At 32.1% G+C, this 17,361-nt stretch overlaps 1 protein-coding gene across 1 annotated transcript in view; it reads right to left on the bottom strand.

The window, feature by feature from the left end:
- Nucleotides 1-12,037: 12,037 nt before the first annotated feature.
- The window catches only part of LOC101500707 (protein SAWADEE HOMEODOMAIN HOMOLOG 2), a 10,160-nt gene continuing 4,836 nt past the window's right edge, over nt 12,038-17,361 (bottom strand). Inside the window, exons 5-10 of the mRNA XM_073363893.1 lie at nt 17,345-17,361; nt 14,259-14,334; nt 14,102-14,153; nt 13,441-13,584; nt 13,198-13,317; nt 12,038-12,666 (exon numbers count right to left, since the gene is read on the bottom strand). The exon at nt 17,345-17,361 is cut by the window's right edge and continues 2 nt beyond it. Of these exons, the coding sequence (XP_073219994.1) occupies nt 12,271-12,666; nt 13,198-13,317; nt 13,441-13,584; nt 14,102-14,153; nt 14,259-14,334; nt 17,345-17,361 (805 nt within the window). The 3' untranslated portion in view covers nt 12,038-12,270. The remainder of the gene's footprint in view (nt 12,667-13,197; nt 13,318-13,440; nt 13,585-14,101; nt 14,154-14,258; nt 14,335-17,344) is intronic.

Below are 17,361 nucleotides of genomic sequence, written 5' to 3'. Positions count from 1 at the left end.
AGAAAGATGGCTAATTTTCTATACATTGTACAATGGACTCTTGTACACTACAAGAATCACAATAGATAAGTCGTTGTATGAGGAGCATTGATGAACAAGAACATAGAAGTCGCATATGCTATTATTTAAGACATGCCACTAAATCATTACCTATAATTAAGTGATCGATCCCCTCAAAAGAAATAGGAAGGTATGAAGTTGATGCCTTAGATCATATTTCTTCTAAGTCAAATGCATTGTTCAAAGGCTAACTTTACTAAAGGAATACAAAGATAAAAGAAAAAAAATAAGGTTTTGAAGTAGTAAATATTAAAATCTTACATAGTATAAATATAATAATATGAACGAGTTGATGTAGCTAAATATCACTAGAAGGGGGGTTGAATAGCGATTTTGCCGTTTAAAAATAATTTTCTCTTGTTTAAAAACTATCCTCTCGGAGAGGATGCAAACTCGAGGATGATTATTAAACCTTTAGATTTGAGCTAATGAAATGAAAGAGTAAAGAGTGACAAACACAATTTTTATACTGGTTCACCCAATGAAGGCTACATCCAGTTCTCACACACTTGTGAGATTTCACTAATGTTCAAAACTAATCAACCTCTCACAGAGGATGATAACACTTTGTGTTTTCTTTAGCTTCACCAAGATTACAATCAAGTTTCAACTATTTCCAAGTGTAACTTACTTGGAAATTACAGAATGATTATGAATAAGATTGTTTCTCTTTTCTTAAATACTTTCTCAAATGATATTTCAAAGATCTAATATAAGATTTATAGAAATTATAAAGGGAGGATGGATATTGCTCTTGATGGCTTTAAGATACTTGATCTTTTTATGCAATTGTGTTGTATATATGATGATGAATAGCTTGCTGCCTTTTATAGAGGTCTTATGATGATCTTTCCATGTGGCGAGCTTTTTATGAACATTGAAGACTTGATAAAAAAAAGTCCAAGGTCTTGCATCATATTTACAGAATTATCATCCAGTTGTCTTTGGACTGACTCAGTCCATCCTCGAGCAGGAGGATCAACTCCTTGGAACTTGATCTTGAGTTGTCCTTTTCTTTTCTCAACCTTCAAGATATGTAAGGATATTTCTTTGACTTTGTGGGCTGCAACATTTTCTGAAGCTTGAAATGGTTAATACATTTTCACCTTTTGAGAGTGAAGTTGACAAGAGAGAAAAGTCAATGCTCAAGCAAGTGGGTCAAGGCACCTTTCTTCAAGACATGTAAAGGATTCTATTTTTGGCTTGTTTGTTGTTGCATTTCTGTATCTTGACTTCATATAGCTTTTTCAATCATACAAGAATGATATATAGGTCTACTAATAGCCTTTGCACGTGATATGATGAGTTGCTTTCAACATTTGGGAATGATGTGGACTTTATAGAACCGTCCTTCAGACTAGTATTGCCATCCTCTTACATTGTACTGGTTATCCTCGTACCTATGCTTTTGTCTTCTGACTTCTTTATTTCAAATGCTTTACTTATTCATTTTTAATACTATTTTGTCTTTCTTTAATGAATACAAACATTTGTTCTGGTGAGGATGAGTAATATGCAGAATTGAATCTTCATGTTCTTATGAGGACATCCTTTTAAGTTCCAATCCTCTAAATTTGAATCATATTTTTCTCCTTTATGTCTTAATGATCAATAACATGTTTTCTTATATGAATTCACTCAAAAGCACAGATTAGTCATTAACCATAATCATAATCATGTAAGTAATTTTGTTATCATTAAAATCATTTGAGAGAGATTTTGTCTCAACACGAGTCAACTTGAGAAGAACGGGAAAAAAAAGAACGGAAATAGTATGGAACGGCTATCGAATATGGAATGACTACTAAGTGATTGTCTAATTGATAGACTTTAAAATAGGCAATAATATTATTAATAAATAATAATAAAAAAATAACATTAATAAATAATAAATATATATAGACCGATCTAATAAGCTTTTTTATAAGTCTGAGTCTGACCTATTTAAACAAATAGACTTTAAAAATAGTCTGACCCTAGCATTTTTATTAAATAGATCAGACCATAAGTAAGTCAGACCATAGGCCTCTGACGGACAGCCTAACTTATTCTCATTCCTATCAAGAAATCATATATTCACAAAAGTATCATAAAAATCAAAACTTTAATCTTTTACATCATATAGAAATTAAAACCTTCATATATTCCTCATATAAATTCAAATTTTATCACATATATCATAAATAAGACTCTCAACTCATTAAAAATAAAACCTAAACTTTCTTCACACATATCACACAGTTGGAAATTTTAAATCAGACAACAACCTAACAAAAGTTTTTAATCCATATTTTAATCCTACAAACCATAATTATTCATATTAATTCAATTATTACTAAATAGGGCTACCGTTGTGCGTAGCGAACCCTGCATGAAATATTGAGAAATACGGTTTTCCCGTTCATCTCACATTATAATATACTCATGAAATTCAACGTCTTCTCACCCCTTACCTTTTTCCGACGCTTTCGCACACGAATGTGATTCCGCAAGAAAAAGCATATGTTCTTGGACTCCTTGTTCTTCAATCGATCTAACCCGACAATTTATGGATAAACGTCAAAAATAAATTATGAAAACACACGGTCAATTTTCAAAACTGAATCAAGTAAACTTACCTAAATCGAAAAATGATCATGGTATAATATAGTCGTCATTGACACAGTCGTTTTGGCGTTGGTTTCACTCAAATCAGACTTACAGTGAAGAGAACAGTGCAAAATAACGAGTTTTATAAACGGAGAAATCGGATATTTTAGAGAGCAATTGAGATGGTTAAAAATATGAGAAAGTATGTTTAATTGACTAACTAAATGAATGAAACAACATACTGAAATTTGGATGAAAACAGAGAAAGTTTTATGTGACAATTATTGATCATAGATGCCAAACGATAATCCTAATTTTTGTTTCTTCTTGGTTGGGCATGTTGGTTCCTTATATGTATATATACATATTTTAAAATGGGTTTTTACTTGTATATGGGTCAAACTCATACAACACATTTTACTCCTTTCTTTTATTTTATTTTTTAAATAAAACCAACAATTACCAAAACTAATTTTTTAACACAACTTCATTACTAAAGTGTTACTAATATTTCAAAACTAATATTTATAAAAAGTAATTAAAGTAATTACTATTTTGAAATACATTAATAACAAAAACTCTCATATTCACAATATTAACTACAATTATTACTATAATATTTTACAAAATAATCACATCTTTATAGAATAGTCAAAACGATAAAATAAAATAAATATAAGATAAATAATTTATATTTATTACTAAATCACAATAAATACGTATAAAACCATCATATCATAGAAAATATATAAAAATAAAGAAATTAATCACAATATTAGTAATATCTTAAGACAATTATTTATAAACAAATAATTAAAATAGGAAATACTCTTAAATATTACACAAAATAGTCAAACACACACGAAAATATCACCACAAATATCTAATATAAATCTACATGTAAACTCACTCAAATCTTATCCTCTAAAATACTTTTGCTAAAATACCATTATATTTTTGAAAAATATATTAAATAACTAAACATAATATTTATAATTTATATTACTCATTAAATTAAATATATATACAATTATCAAACCATAAGAAACTCACACCAAATTAACATGTATTCTAAAATAATTTTAACACCAAATTAATTTCTTTAAAATCCTATTTAATTAATAAAATAGTTGATTATGAAATTTGGGATGTTACATTCAACACCATACAAACCATGCATACATTTTTCTCAAAGATTCACCTAGGCTAAAGGAGGAATTTACGAAGTTTGTAGAACTTTTGAAAAATTTATATATAAGCATTTTGTTCACTAAAACTTTATCTCAAATGTCTGTCATATGCTAAATTTTTTAAAGAAATTATGTCAAACAAAAGAAAACTTGATGACAAGTAGACGATTGCTTTAACTGGGGAATGTAGTGTCATATTTCAAAATAAATTGTCTCTCAAGTTCAAAGATCCTGGAAGTTTTTCTATTCCATGTGTGATTGGTGATATGAGTTTTGAATGTGCTTTGTGTGATCTTGGGGCTAGCGTGAGCCTTGTAACACCCCGTTTTTCTAAGCGAGGGTGTATTTTTTTTTTCAAAAGAATTAAAATAAAACAGAGAATTAAATAAGGTAAAATACATTTGGATAAATATTTAAGTCGTAACACAACGACAATTAAGTCAACAGAATTTACAAGCAGCGGAATAGTTTTTGGAATACGAATCTAAAGTATTTACACGTCAAAAGTTGGTACATGTAACCCATCGAAAATAACATGTCAAGCTGACAATGTTAGTATAGGTACAGTCTTCCATTTTAAAATAAATACAATACAAAAGAAAGACATCAGATCCCTCTATGTCAACCTAATCTGATCATTTTACAAAACAACCAAACACACTGAGTGATCTCCACGCGCCCCGTGAGATCCTCCTAACGTAGCTGCAGTCAAGCGTTCCTATCTCCATTCCCGTCCGTAGGGTACGAACCGGTAGGATCGTCCTGACTCTCATCTGAGGGCAAAGCCCAGATTTCCACAATAATTGTAAAGGGTCACCAACCGAAAATAATAGTTAACACATAACAATTTAGTTTGTAAATGCTCAAAATAACTTTTCAACTAAGCATGCACCTAAACAAGATTTTACATATGCGAAGAGTTCATGCAATGCTTGCCAATTAAAAATGAAATCAAAATAAAGTTCTCAAAACATCAAGTAATACATAACTGACCAAAGCATTGATAAATCAATTGAGCAGTCGATTATCTAACTCAAAATAAGGGTTTCTACTGAGCCAATCGATTGCCAAATCGATTTGTTTAGTTATTGCTGAGTTCCTGTGTTGCCAAATCGATTGCCAAATCGATTTTGTCAGTTTTGCTGAGTTCCTAGGTCACCAAATCGATTGCCAAATCGATTTTGACAGCATTGCTGAGTTCCTGACAGGCCCAATCGATTGGGCAATCGATTTCTTAAAGGATTTTTGAAAACTGATTACGAAATCGATTGGCTAATCGATTTTGTCAATTTGGCCAAGCCCCTGTTTACCCATCCAATCGATTGGGAAATCGATTTCCCTGTGTATTCTTTCAAAAATTCATAACTAACTCAATCACATTCATACATAATCTCAAATCCTAACACTTAGCACTGATAACGCAATCGCTACAACATCATTAGTTTCGAAATAGTATTGCAAGCAAACATGTTATCACCAAATTCCAAAACATAACACTTAGCATTTATAACACAATTAATACAACATCATGGGTTTCAAAATGGTATTGCAATCCAACATGTTATCACCAAATTCCAAAACATAACGCTTATAACACAATTACTACACAATACAACATCATGGGTTTCAAAATGGTATAGCAATCCAACATGTTATCACCAAATTCCAAAACATAACACTTAACATTTATAACACAATTAATACAACATCATGGGTTTCAAAATGGTATAGCAATCCAACATGTTATCACCAAATTCCAAAACATAACACTTAACATTTATAACACAATTAATACAACATCATGGGTTTCAAAATGGTATAGCAATCCAACATGTTATCACCAAATTCCAAAACATAACACTTAACATTTATAACACAATTAATACAACATCATGGGTTTCAAAATGGTATAGCAATCCAACATGTTATCACCAAATTCCAAAACATAACACTTAACATTTATAACACAATTAATACAACATCATGGGTTTCAAAATGGTATAGCAATCCAACATGTTATCACCAAATTCCAAAACATAACACTTAACATTTATAACACAATTAATACAACATCATGGGTTTCAAAATGGTATAGCAATCCAACATGTTATCACCAAATTCCAAAACATAACACTTAACATTTATAACACAATTAATACAACATCATGGGTTTCAAAATGGTATAGCAATCCAACATGTTATCACCAAATTCCAAAACATAACACTTAACATTTATAACACAATTAATACAACATCATGGGATTCAAAATGGTATTGCAATCCAACATGTTATCACCAAATTCCAAAACATAACACTTAACATTTATAACACAATTAATACAACATCATGGGTTTCAAAATGGTATAGCAATCCAACATGTTATCACCAAATTCCAAAACATAACACTTAACATTTATAACACAATTAATACAACATCATGGGTTTCAAAATGGTATAGCAATCCAACATGTTATCACCAAATTCCAAAACATAACACTTAACATTTATAACACAATTAATACAACATCATGGGTTTCAAAATGGTATAGCAATCCAACATGTTATCACCAAATTCCAAAACATAACACTTAACATTTATAACACAATTAATACAACATCATGGGATTCAAAATGGTATTGCAATCCAACATGTTATCACCAAATTCCAAAACATAACACTTATAACACAATTACTACACATACCAAATGAACCAACAATTCACAATTTAACAGGGTGTAGTCTCTCACGGACAAACACCTGTGCAGTCTCTCACGGACAAACACAATTCCCTCAGGAACGTAAGTCGTAAACGTACCACCTATCACGGGTCAGTACTGTTTACCGAGGTGCCACCTATCCCGGGTCAGCACAACTTACCAAACGTAAATCGTAAACGTACTGTCTATCACGGACCCGTACCGTTTACCAAGGTGCCACCTATCGCGGGTCAGCACGATTTACCAAAACACACATAAGTAAACGAGACATTAAGAGATTCCCCGTTCTTAATTCTCATCTAACTTAAACCAGGGCGTAGTCGAATGACGAAAATGGAGGAGGGGGAAATCTTGGGCGTGAAGTGTCCGAGGAAGAAGATGGAAATTTTATGATTTTCCTTCCTTTCTTTTTCTTTCCTTTGTTTTTCCTTTCTTCCTTTTTCCTTCTTTCCTTTATATAACCTTTTCTTTTCCTTTTCCTTCCTTCTAATTTCCTTTCTTTCTATTCTCTCCAAGCAAACATATATATATATATTAAATATAACTTAACAAATATCTCAAAATATCTAGACATTTGTTAAATTACCATATCACCCGTAACGCATTAAATTCTCCGTAAAGGATTTTCCGCACTTAATTTAAATTTATTTATCGACGAGTAATTCTAAACGGTGTCAAAATAACTTTTTGATCCTATAAACTCCATAATATTATTAACTTTGGCTAAAAAGCCTCCGAGCCAAAATCCAAAACATATAAAATACATAAAGTGTACTTTAAAATTATGGGTCTTACAAGCCTCATGCCTTTGTCAATTTGTAACAAGATTGTGTGATCTTGGGGCTAGCGTGAGCCTCATGCCTTTGTCAATTTGTAACAAGATTGAGGTGGGTGATTTAAGACCCATAAAACATTTCCTTACATAGGATGTTCCTATCAAAGTAGGACAATCATTTATACTATCTGATGTTGTGCTATTGGAAATGGAAGAGGACTCCCAAGTCCCAATTCGTCTTTGGAGACCTTTTCTTGCTATAACAGGGGTTGTTATTGATGTGAAACATAGCAAGCTTGCATTCAATGTGAATGATGAAAAGATTGAATTTAATTTGTCTAACTTTATGAAAAGTCCTTCTCTTGAAGATTCTTGTTGCATGGTTTATTTAATTTATCTTTGTGTTAAGGAGTGTCCTTTATGACCGCTCTCCCAAAATGGGTTGGAAACATGCCTAATTGGAAGCACAAATCATGAACATTTGACAGGAGGATGATGATTCATATGCTAAATTATTGGATGAAAATATTTTTGTTCCAAACTTAAATCTTGAAGCACTAGCTGTAGAAAAATTAGTGCATCTCCCAAAAGAGGCTCTATAGGTAAAAATTAAGCAATTTCCATCAAATCTCAGGTATGAATTTATTGGCCAATGAAAGAAGTTGTGAAAAAATAGGTACTTAAACTCCTAGGTGCCTAGGTAATTTACCTTGTCTCTGATAACAAATGAGTCAAACTCATTCAAGTACTTCCTAAAAACGAAGGTACCATTGTTGTTAACAATGAATCAATTGCAATTAAGACAGTTACAATGTGGGAAATGTATATTGACTACAGAAAAATTGAACAAAGTTGTTAGTGCAAAAATGGTTTTAGCTACAATCATGTGGTTGGTATTTTGATAATAACAAAAACAAATAAATAAAGAACAATTATCCCGTAATTGGATTTACTAAGTGTGCAGATTAAGTTAGAAGTCAAATATTTATATTAATGTTTCTAAACACAAAGACTATTATCACCAAATAAACAAGTAACTATGTTTAATAATAGAGAAAATCATAATAAAGCATTAACAAGTATTGCAATATATAGTTTGAGCCAAAGCATTAACGGAAAAAGGAATACAAGTCATTATTCTAGTATAGAATCTTCTAATGAACAAAGAACATAGAATCTTCTAAACAAATATTGTAGTGACTTTGAAGAAACTACTACAACTGTGTCTGAATTTAATGAACGCGTTCTCAAGCGTGCCTTTGGTGAATCTATTAATACAAGCAATGATCTGGATGTTCTACCTCTGATAATTATGTCAAGAAAAATAATCGTCTACCTCTAATAATCATGTCAAGTAAAATGATTGTCTACCTCTGATAACAGTGATAAGCATTGTATCGTCTAACTCTAATAAAAAGACAACACTCAAGATAGTCAATTCTATTATGGAGGTGATCACTGTGAAATAACAAGCTTTGAAAAAAATCAATGCTTTAAAGAAGACAAATTTGTTTATCCTCTGGTCAACATCTTGAATTTTTTAATTGTTTGAAAATCTTTGTGACATCCTTTGTTCATAACATTCTTTAAGATCTGCCCTCTTAAATTGAAGATACGCATAATTAATCATGAAGATATATATATGGATACATCTTAAGGACTAATATGCATTAAATGGTGATTGAAGATCTCCAACAGTAATATTCTCAATCATAATCTGTGTTGTGTGTGTGTGGTTTTGGGGGTGCAGGGCTCTAGGGGATTTACGGTAGTAATGTCTATTACAGATAGGTTGTAATGCTTGTTGTGGCCTTCTATTTCCTGTCCTTTGCTTGTCTTTTCTTTCCATAGCCTACAAAATGAAACAAAGTTTTGAAAAATTAAAATCGTGAGTTGTCTCCCATGCAACATTTGTTTATGGTCATTAGCTTGGCATTCGCCTTTCAAATCTTAAGTTGGAGTTCGAAGGATAAGACTTACCTATTTCTCTATTGGATTCCCAACCACATAATATTTCAATCTTTGACCATTGACACTGAAAACACTAGTAGCTTCACTCCAGATTTCCAAGCTCCAAATAGGAACGCCTTGCGGATTTGAAATGCCCTGAACCACCTTGAACAAAGTTTACCCGAAAATAGCTTTATTCTTGAATTGAAAAGCAACACAAAGACACCTTCCTTAAACTCACTTCTGATTATGTGCTTATCATGCCACTTCTTGGTTCTTTCCTTGTAGAGTTTATCATTCTCATAAGCATCCAACCTCAACTCATCAAGTTCATTTAGTTGAGCATCATTTTTTTATCGACAACCTTGAAATCAAAGTTAAGAGTTTTTATTGCCTAGTTCGCATTATGTTCGAGTTCAACCGAGAGGTGACAAGGTTTTTTATTGATTAACTTGTAAGGAGCCATAACAATGGGAGTCCTGTATCTTCTATGGTAAGCCCAATGTGCATCATATAGCTTCATGGCTCAGTCCCTCCTTGATGAGGAGACAATATTCTTGAGGATGTTCTGGATCTCTCTATTGGAAACTTCTACTTGACTACTAGTTTGAGAGTAATACGTTGTGATAATTTTTTGCTTCACTCCAAACTTCTTTAACAAGCTTTCAAATTGTTTAATTGTGAAATGAAAGTCTCCATCACTGATCACCATCCTTGGCATACCAAACCTCAGAAATATTATCTTCTTAAAGAGCTTAGATACTTGAGCATCATTTGTTGTGGAAGTACATCCCTTATTTTTTTTCTTTCTAAACATGATATTTATTCAAATTGATAGACTACATGGAAAACAACACAAATTCATGTTGGAACCAAGTTGGTTTTCCACTTAAAGTTTTGATGTTAACAAAAAATATTTTATGAGAACAATAAATTTGGATTAATAGATTCATTAAGTATGCAAAAATTAGAAGATGATAATCAGAGATAGATACTAGAGGAAGCAAGAAGATATGAATTATTTAGAAGAAGATTTGATCAAGATTTATCTACAAAAGATATGAATTATTTACAAGAAGATATGATCAAGAATAATTTACAAGAAGAAACACTCACAAAAAGATGCATTTAGTAAAGATATGATTTAGATTTTGCTAGGACAAAGGAGAAATCCTAACTATCCCATAAATAGATACTCAAGACTAAAGAAGAAAATAAGAGAACTCACAATCACAAAATTTTCTAAATCATTAGAGTTCATAAGGTTAAGGTCAAGAGAAAAATTTGCACAAAAGAAATATTTTCTAAGTGTTTTCTAGTATGAGAGTCATTGTTACAATCAGCTTGTTATAAGCAAACCAATTTGTTCTAAACTCTTGTAACCATAAAGGTTTTCGTGTTCCTCAAGCAATCTATAGGTTTTCAGGTTGTATTGAGAAAACTTGGCTTGTAGAGTCAAAGTGTTTGTGTTCCTCAAGAAGTCTGTAGATGTCATGTTGTTTTGAGAAGACTGACTTGTAGGGTCAAATGCTGTGTAATTCAAGTTTTGAATTAGTGGATTAAATCCTTTTGAATGAAGGGACTGAACGTAGCTACCAAGTTAGTGTTGAACCAAGATAAATTCTTGTGTCACTTTAATTTTGCAATTTTTGTTTTACTTCTATCTTTGATTATTTAACTTGATTGCTACTACTTTTATTCTAAGTAAGTCATCAAATTCTAACCGATTTTAAATAAATTAGCAAAAAGAATAAATTTAGTCAAACACAATTCAACCCCCTTCTCGTGTTTGCACCTTCAATTCAATGTCACTTTAAAATTGAAAAAGATGAATCTACAACAAACTCGCAATACCCAAGTTAATAACATAAAACAACTTGTCTACAAATGTGACATAGAATTGAAAAAGATGAATCTACAACAAACTCGCAATACCCAATTCAATGTCACTTTAAAATTGAAAAAGATGAATCTACAACAAACTCGCAATACCCAAGTTAATAACATAAAACAACTTGTCTATAGTGTTGACGACCAAGTCATTAGCTAAATATGTAATAGATCTAAGTTGATAGACCGATCAATACTAAATGAACAACAAAATAAATAAAATGGATAATAGCTTGCTATACGTTATAGATTTCTAGTAAATGGGTTCCTATTTATATTTCATATAAATATAAATATTAAAGTATAGGCTTACATTTTAAGTCATTTCTTTTATTTACATGTGACACTTAAATCATTTATCTATTTTTTTTTATTTGTGCTCTTTATCTTTTAAAACGTTCACAAAGTTATTATTTATTCTTTAAAATGTTTACAAAGTTTTTCTTTACTTATTTTTTCTCTTTTAGATTGTCATTTATCTTTTAATATGTTTACAAATTATCATTTAAAATTAACAAGTCTATGTAGATTGTTGTTAATAATTTTATTTTAATGTTGATGAAAGATAAAGATGGATAAGATGGGGAAGAGGATATATGCTGATGCATTTTTTCTAAATTTGAAGCACACTAACAATTAAATTTGGGTGTTTAAATTAAAAAAGTTATTAACAATCCGTCATAGAATTGTCAACCAGCATTTTTAATGACAGACGTTTTTAAAAGATAATTTTATAAACATATTAAAAGATTTTAGGCCAAAAAAATAAGGAGGACAAATAAATGACCAAAATATTACACATAAATAAGATAAATAACCGATAGTGTAATTTTGCTTAAAGTGTAAAATATATATACTTACTGCTTTAGGAAGAATAAAGTATATTTTTGAACTTTCTTTTTCTCAGATGTATATTTTAACATAAAAGATTAGGAGAATGAATTCATGCGTCTGTTTCAAAGAGGAGGGTAATTTACCATTTTTAATTCCCATAGTTAAGATAAAACAGCAGTCAAAAACTCATGTACAAGCATTTTGTGCAAAAGATAAACTATCCAACTAGTTAGTACTTAGTAGTTTGAAAAGGCATATTCCAGTTACTTCCCTTCAGCCAGGTTCTGAGTGGAGACTTCAGGAACATTGCTAGTAGTGAATGGCACACTGACTGGAGTGACAGAATTTCCAGCTTGAACATCAAGTTTTGTTTCAACTTTCTTTGGATCCACATTCATACTTTGTGGTGGTGGTGGTGGTGGTAGTGGTGGTATAGAAACATTTGTTTGCAAAACTGGTGTTACTATATGAATGTTTGCAATCTGCTGTTGCTTTTGCACCGTTTCTGAAGAATTAGTAACCTTGATGCCATGAATATTTGCTGGATCCATGCCACTCTTCTGATCAGCAGGTGCAGCAGAATCATGCACTGCATGAAGTTGGTGTAATCTGTAATCAGTTTCAGGCCTCCGACAAACCTTCCTAAGCGGCACAATTTCCTGGCAAAAACACAGATTATGTGAATTAACAAAATGCATCAGATAAGTATACCCTTTAACAGCAGTTATATGTTGACGTCTTTACATTAAAATTTAAAACAGCTGGTATTGAATATTGTAATGAATGTGATACTGCCTCTTTCAAATGACACCATTGTCAAGCGAAAAAAAAGTCACTGTTTTGCAGTCATCGTTCTGCACTTCGGCATAAGGAATTACGATCATTTGAACAAAAATCCAATGGAAATTTGGAACTTAGTATGGATCAGTGTCATCATAATAAGTAGAAACTAGAGACCAAAACTCAAATGAATGAAAAATATAATGAATGAACCTTAAAATCTCGGAACAAAATCCAGAAAAATGAAAAAGATATAAGGACTGATATCCAAAAATTGAAACTATGGGGATAACTGAAATGAGTGGAAAATATAGGGACTAAAATCTTATAAATCTAAACCAAACAACAATGTGATAATGAAACGTAAAAGATATAAACCCCAGAGAACAATCTTATTAAAAATTTAATACCTCAGACTGATCATGATCATAGCGAACCAAAAATCTACAACGACAACCTCTTACATCATGTCTTCGTCTTTGAGCATCAAGGACATGGGCATCAAAGTAAAGCGCTTGTTCTTTACCCTCCTTTAGTATCAATAATCAAAATTCAATAAATTGGTAAGAAACAGTAATTTCTGCTAAAAACAAAATATACATTAGAGATGACAAATTTCCATGATCAAATAATTTATTATGACACATCCCAACCTGAAAACAAAGTATGAGATCTCCAGGGAGCACTGCGACACATTCTGATGATTCACATGGTAGAGAGCGCGGTCTGACATTCTTTCGCACATTAATCCACTCATCTTCCTCAGATCCAAAACCAGCAAAACGCACAAGCACTTCCTGAAACATGGAGAAAGATATTACCACTACGCAGTCTACAAAGCCATAACCTGAATAAAAATAACATGGGGTACACAACATTCAACAAACTATGTTCAGGTTTACCACAAGAATTGAAGGTAAAACTTAAGACAACTTTGGCACCATGAATGAATGACCCAGAAACTGAGAAGTGAGTACAAAATCTATTTAATTTTTAAAAAATGTAAACTCATCCATGACCATTTCTTTTGAACAAATACGGAAGCAAAACAACACTAAAAGTACATTTGATGGTCACTATACCAGAAAACAGTTATACAAAACATTAAAATGTCAACATTAAGAAAAAAACTTGTCATATATTTACAATCTTGGAACCCCTTCCCGATTGTTAGATAGGATCTCGATTTTGACTACTTGATTTGAATAACAAGGAAATACTATTGTGGCCAAAGAAAACTGAAAACCATACATAAAAGCCACAGTAATTATTTCTCAGAACTTATGAATGGAGATAATCTCATGTTAAAATTACCGGATCACTACTCTCCAAATGTCTGTAAGATAGAAAGTTTGCCACATCATACCTAACAAAAACAAAACAGGTCAGGTCCAATACTGAAAAGTAATTAAGAAGAATAAAAATATACAAAAGAATAACCTAAACATGATTAAAGAAGAGAAATATTGACCATGCTCCATCCCTTCCAGATTTAGCTTCAAATTCCATAACTGAATTTTCAGGAGTTCCTTTTGCTGTTGTTTGAACTGTGTAGAGAACAAGATGAAGATATTGCGTGTAAATGTATGTAATTAAATGAAAAATAAGAGGTCCCCTTAACAATTTATTTTTTTCTTACACAAAAAATTAAAAATCAGAGCGTAAAAACATTTTTTAATAAAAAAAATCGGGCTAGCATCTTATTGTCATTTTATAACTGTCTCCAAGAGAATCTAAACTTTGTCCCTTCAAATTATAAGGTTAATCTCTTAGCACTGAGTTGACACCTCATGGACATATATGCATTAATCTACAATGAAAAACAAGATCTTTTTCCTACGATTTTCTCATCCTCAATTGGAAATATACAGGAGCATAATCACATAATTCGCTCCTCACCTCCTCACCTCCTCACCTCCTCAAACCACGATTTGGTTCTTGTGAACCGGATCACTATACTTTTGCGACTTTGGTTCTAACCAGTTCTCATGGAATTCACACTTCTAGAGTTCAGCCATTTTAGAACAAAAAAGGTAAAGATATGGAGCAGGAAGATGAACAGTTATCCTGAGAGCATAAATGGAAGAGAAAAATGAAATGAAAACCTGAGGAAAATCACAAAAAGAGGGACCTCGAGAATAAGAATAATAATAATAATAATAATAATAATTAGTAATAATAATAATAATAATAATAATAATAATAATAATTAGTAATAATAATACTAGTTAAATGCATAGCTTTCTTTTTTAAGAGAATAATTAAATGCATAGCTAGTAGAAGTAGTACTTTTTTACTGAAACATAGCTATAGTGCTTAAAGACAACTTTTCAACTTTCTAGTTCCAGGCTTAGGGAACGTACACGCTAATGAACGTTTTAGTAAAAGAAAATGATAAATTATTTCACCTTTCAAAAAATAGAGATAGACTAAATTAGAAAATGATCCATCACCATTTTTTGTTTTCGTCTCTTTTTTCTCACTGTATAAACAAAAAAGAATGATTTACAAACATTCATTTTTTATTAATGAGTTTATAGCATGAATTAATCTTTTATTATATTAAAAATTATTAGTAATACTGCTTAATACATGAGCTAGAACTCTCAAGAACCCAAACGTACCAACTATGTATATCCTCCACGTTCCCAATTCTTCACAAGTACCGAAGCAAACCGCGTACCCGTACCAAGTACGGAGGATACAAAGCAGCCGTACGTGATTATTTCAGCCAATATCATCATCACCAGACAATTCAGTTTTACTTCATATATGAACGTTTTCATTAGAAAGATTATATCATGTACACTCAAAAATGATTGCAACATATTGTGTTCATAGATATAGAATTTGGGGGCAAGATCAGCCACAGCCTATGATTAATCTCTAGTTAAGTGTCTGACACGGTGACACTTAAAATAACATTAAGTTTGACGAAAGATAACACCAGATCTAAAACAGTTTCGAGCCTGTTAGCATACTGTTGGAAAATCTGCCTTATATCCACCCCTAGCCGCTTAACTGCACCAACTTTGGTACCTTTATTGCAACATCCAGCCTGCACCTTCATTGTGTTGGGTGTGAGGCAATATGTTTAGTACCACATCGGCTACAGACATGAATTAAGTAGTGCTTATAAGTCTTGGACAATCCTAAGCCCAAACTCAATCGGTGTTAGAGACTTAGGCTTTGTTTGAGAATTTGTAGGGGAGATGATGGCTTTGAGGATAAGCGAAGGAGTGAAGGGAAAGAAAAGGGTGAGTAGCCTCCACTTTGCATGAAATTATATTTTTCTTTGTTGGGTTAAAACCTTCCAAAACAAAAGAACTAAAAAAAAAAAGCATTGACAGAGGGCTTTGAAGGGTTACGACAAAAATTTCAAATTCATTATTTCTCTTTATAATACTTTCAAAATAAGCGGAAAAAAAATAGATTACTCATAAGTACTTTTATCTGATTCCCTTAAAAAATACTGTCAAAGAAAATGAGAGATACCCCTATGTTTCCTTCCACCCAGTCCCTCCAACTCCAAAGCCCTCCCCTCCCTTTCTCTCCAAACTCCCAAAGCTTCGAGTCTATCCTAGATCTGTTGTTGGGTTGCACAAATCATCCATACTCCAAGCCAACTCAGTCTGAGCATGAAGGGGTTGCTGGAAAGTCTGCCTCTAGCCACCTTAATTGCAGCAACTATGGGCTAACTCCTTTGCAGCCTCCATCACCTTCATTGTGATAGGTATGAGGTCATATGTTTAGTCTCAAATCACCTATGCACATGTCCTAAGCAATGCTTATAAAGCTTGGATAGTTCTCGTCTTGCAAGCCGGTTTTTGGGATTGAGTTGGGCTTAAGCCCAAATTCTTAGAAAGAACTCCAATTAGGAGAGTATTGAAACAAGGCTTTAACCTGTCACTAATAGATATGAAAGCTAGCAGTAGCAACCATTTAGTTACTTACTATACAGCTTTAGTTTGTTATAGATACGAACGGATGAATTGAGAGTACCTATTGTTTGGAGCGATAGCCGATAAAAAGGAAGGCGAGGCCAGGTCTCAATTACCTAGAGAGGGAGAATTGTACTTCTGTATACCATATTGTTTTCGATCTATGTTCAGATTCACCTGATACCAGTCCAGGGATTGGTTGTTTTAGTTCTAGCTATAAAAAGATTATACCATTTACCTTATTCTGGTCCAGTCCTATTACAGACACACTGACTTTAGTGTCATCCAGTATATGTTACCACTTCAACCCATAATGATTTTATTCCATTTTCCATTATTGTTGTACTAAGCATAGAAGTTAATGATAATGAAGAATAAAAAGTGGAACACAGAGTTGTGGAGACAGCTCCTGATGGTAACAGATTGGAAAAATTAACATTAGCAAATCTCTACATAATCCAAGAAACAACACAGTGATATGCTATATAATAAGAGCTTAGTAGGGTTGTAGGAACCATTATTAAATTATCAAAAGGAATCAACACGCTAACAGATAACTGTGAATATGAGTTCAAGTAAACCAAATCACATTAAGCACCTAAAACCAGCATTCTACCTGAAACTGAAGGAGCA

Source organism: Cicer arietinum, chromosome 7 (assembly GCF_000331145.2).
Source record: "Cicer arietinum cultivar CDC Frontier isolate Library 1 chromosome 7, Cicar.CDCFrontier_v2.0, whole genome shotgun sequence".
In the NCBI taxonomy this organism is placed as follows: domain Eukaryota; kingdom Viridiplantae; phylum Streptophyta; class Magnoliopsida; order Fabales; family Fabaceae; genus Cicer; species Cicer arietinum.
This window is presented reverse-complemented; position numbering and strand designations above follow the sequence as displayed.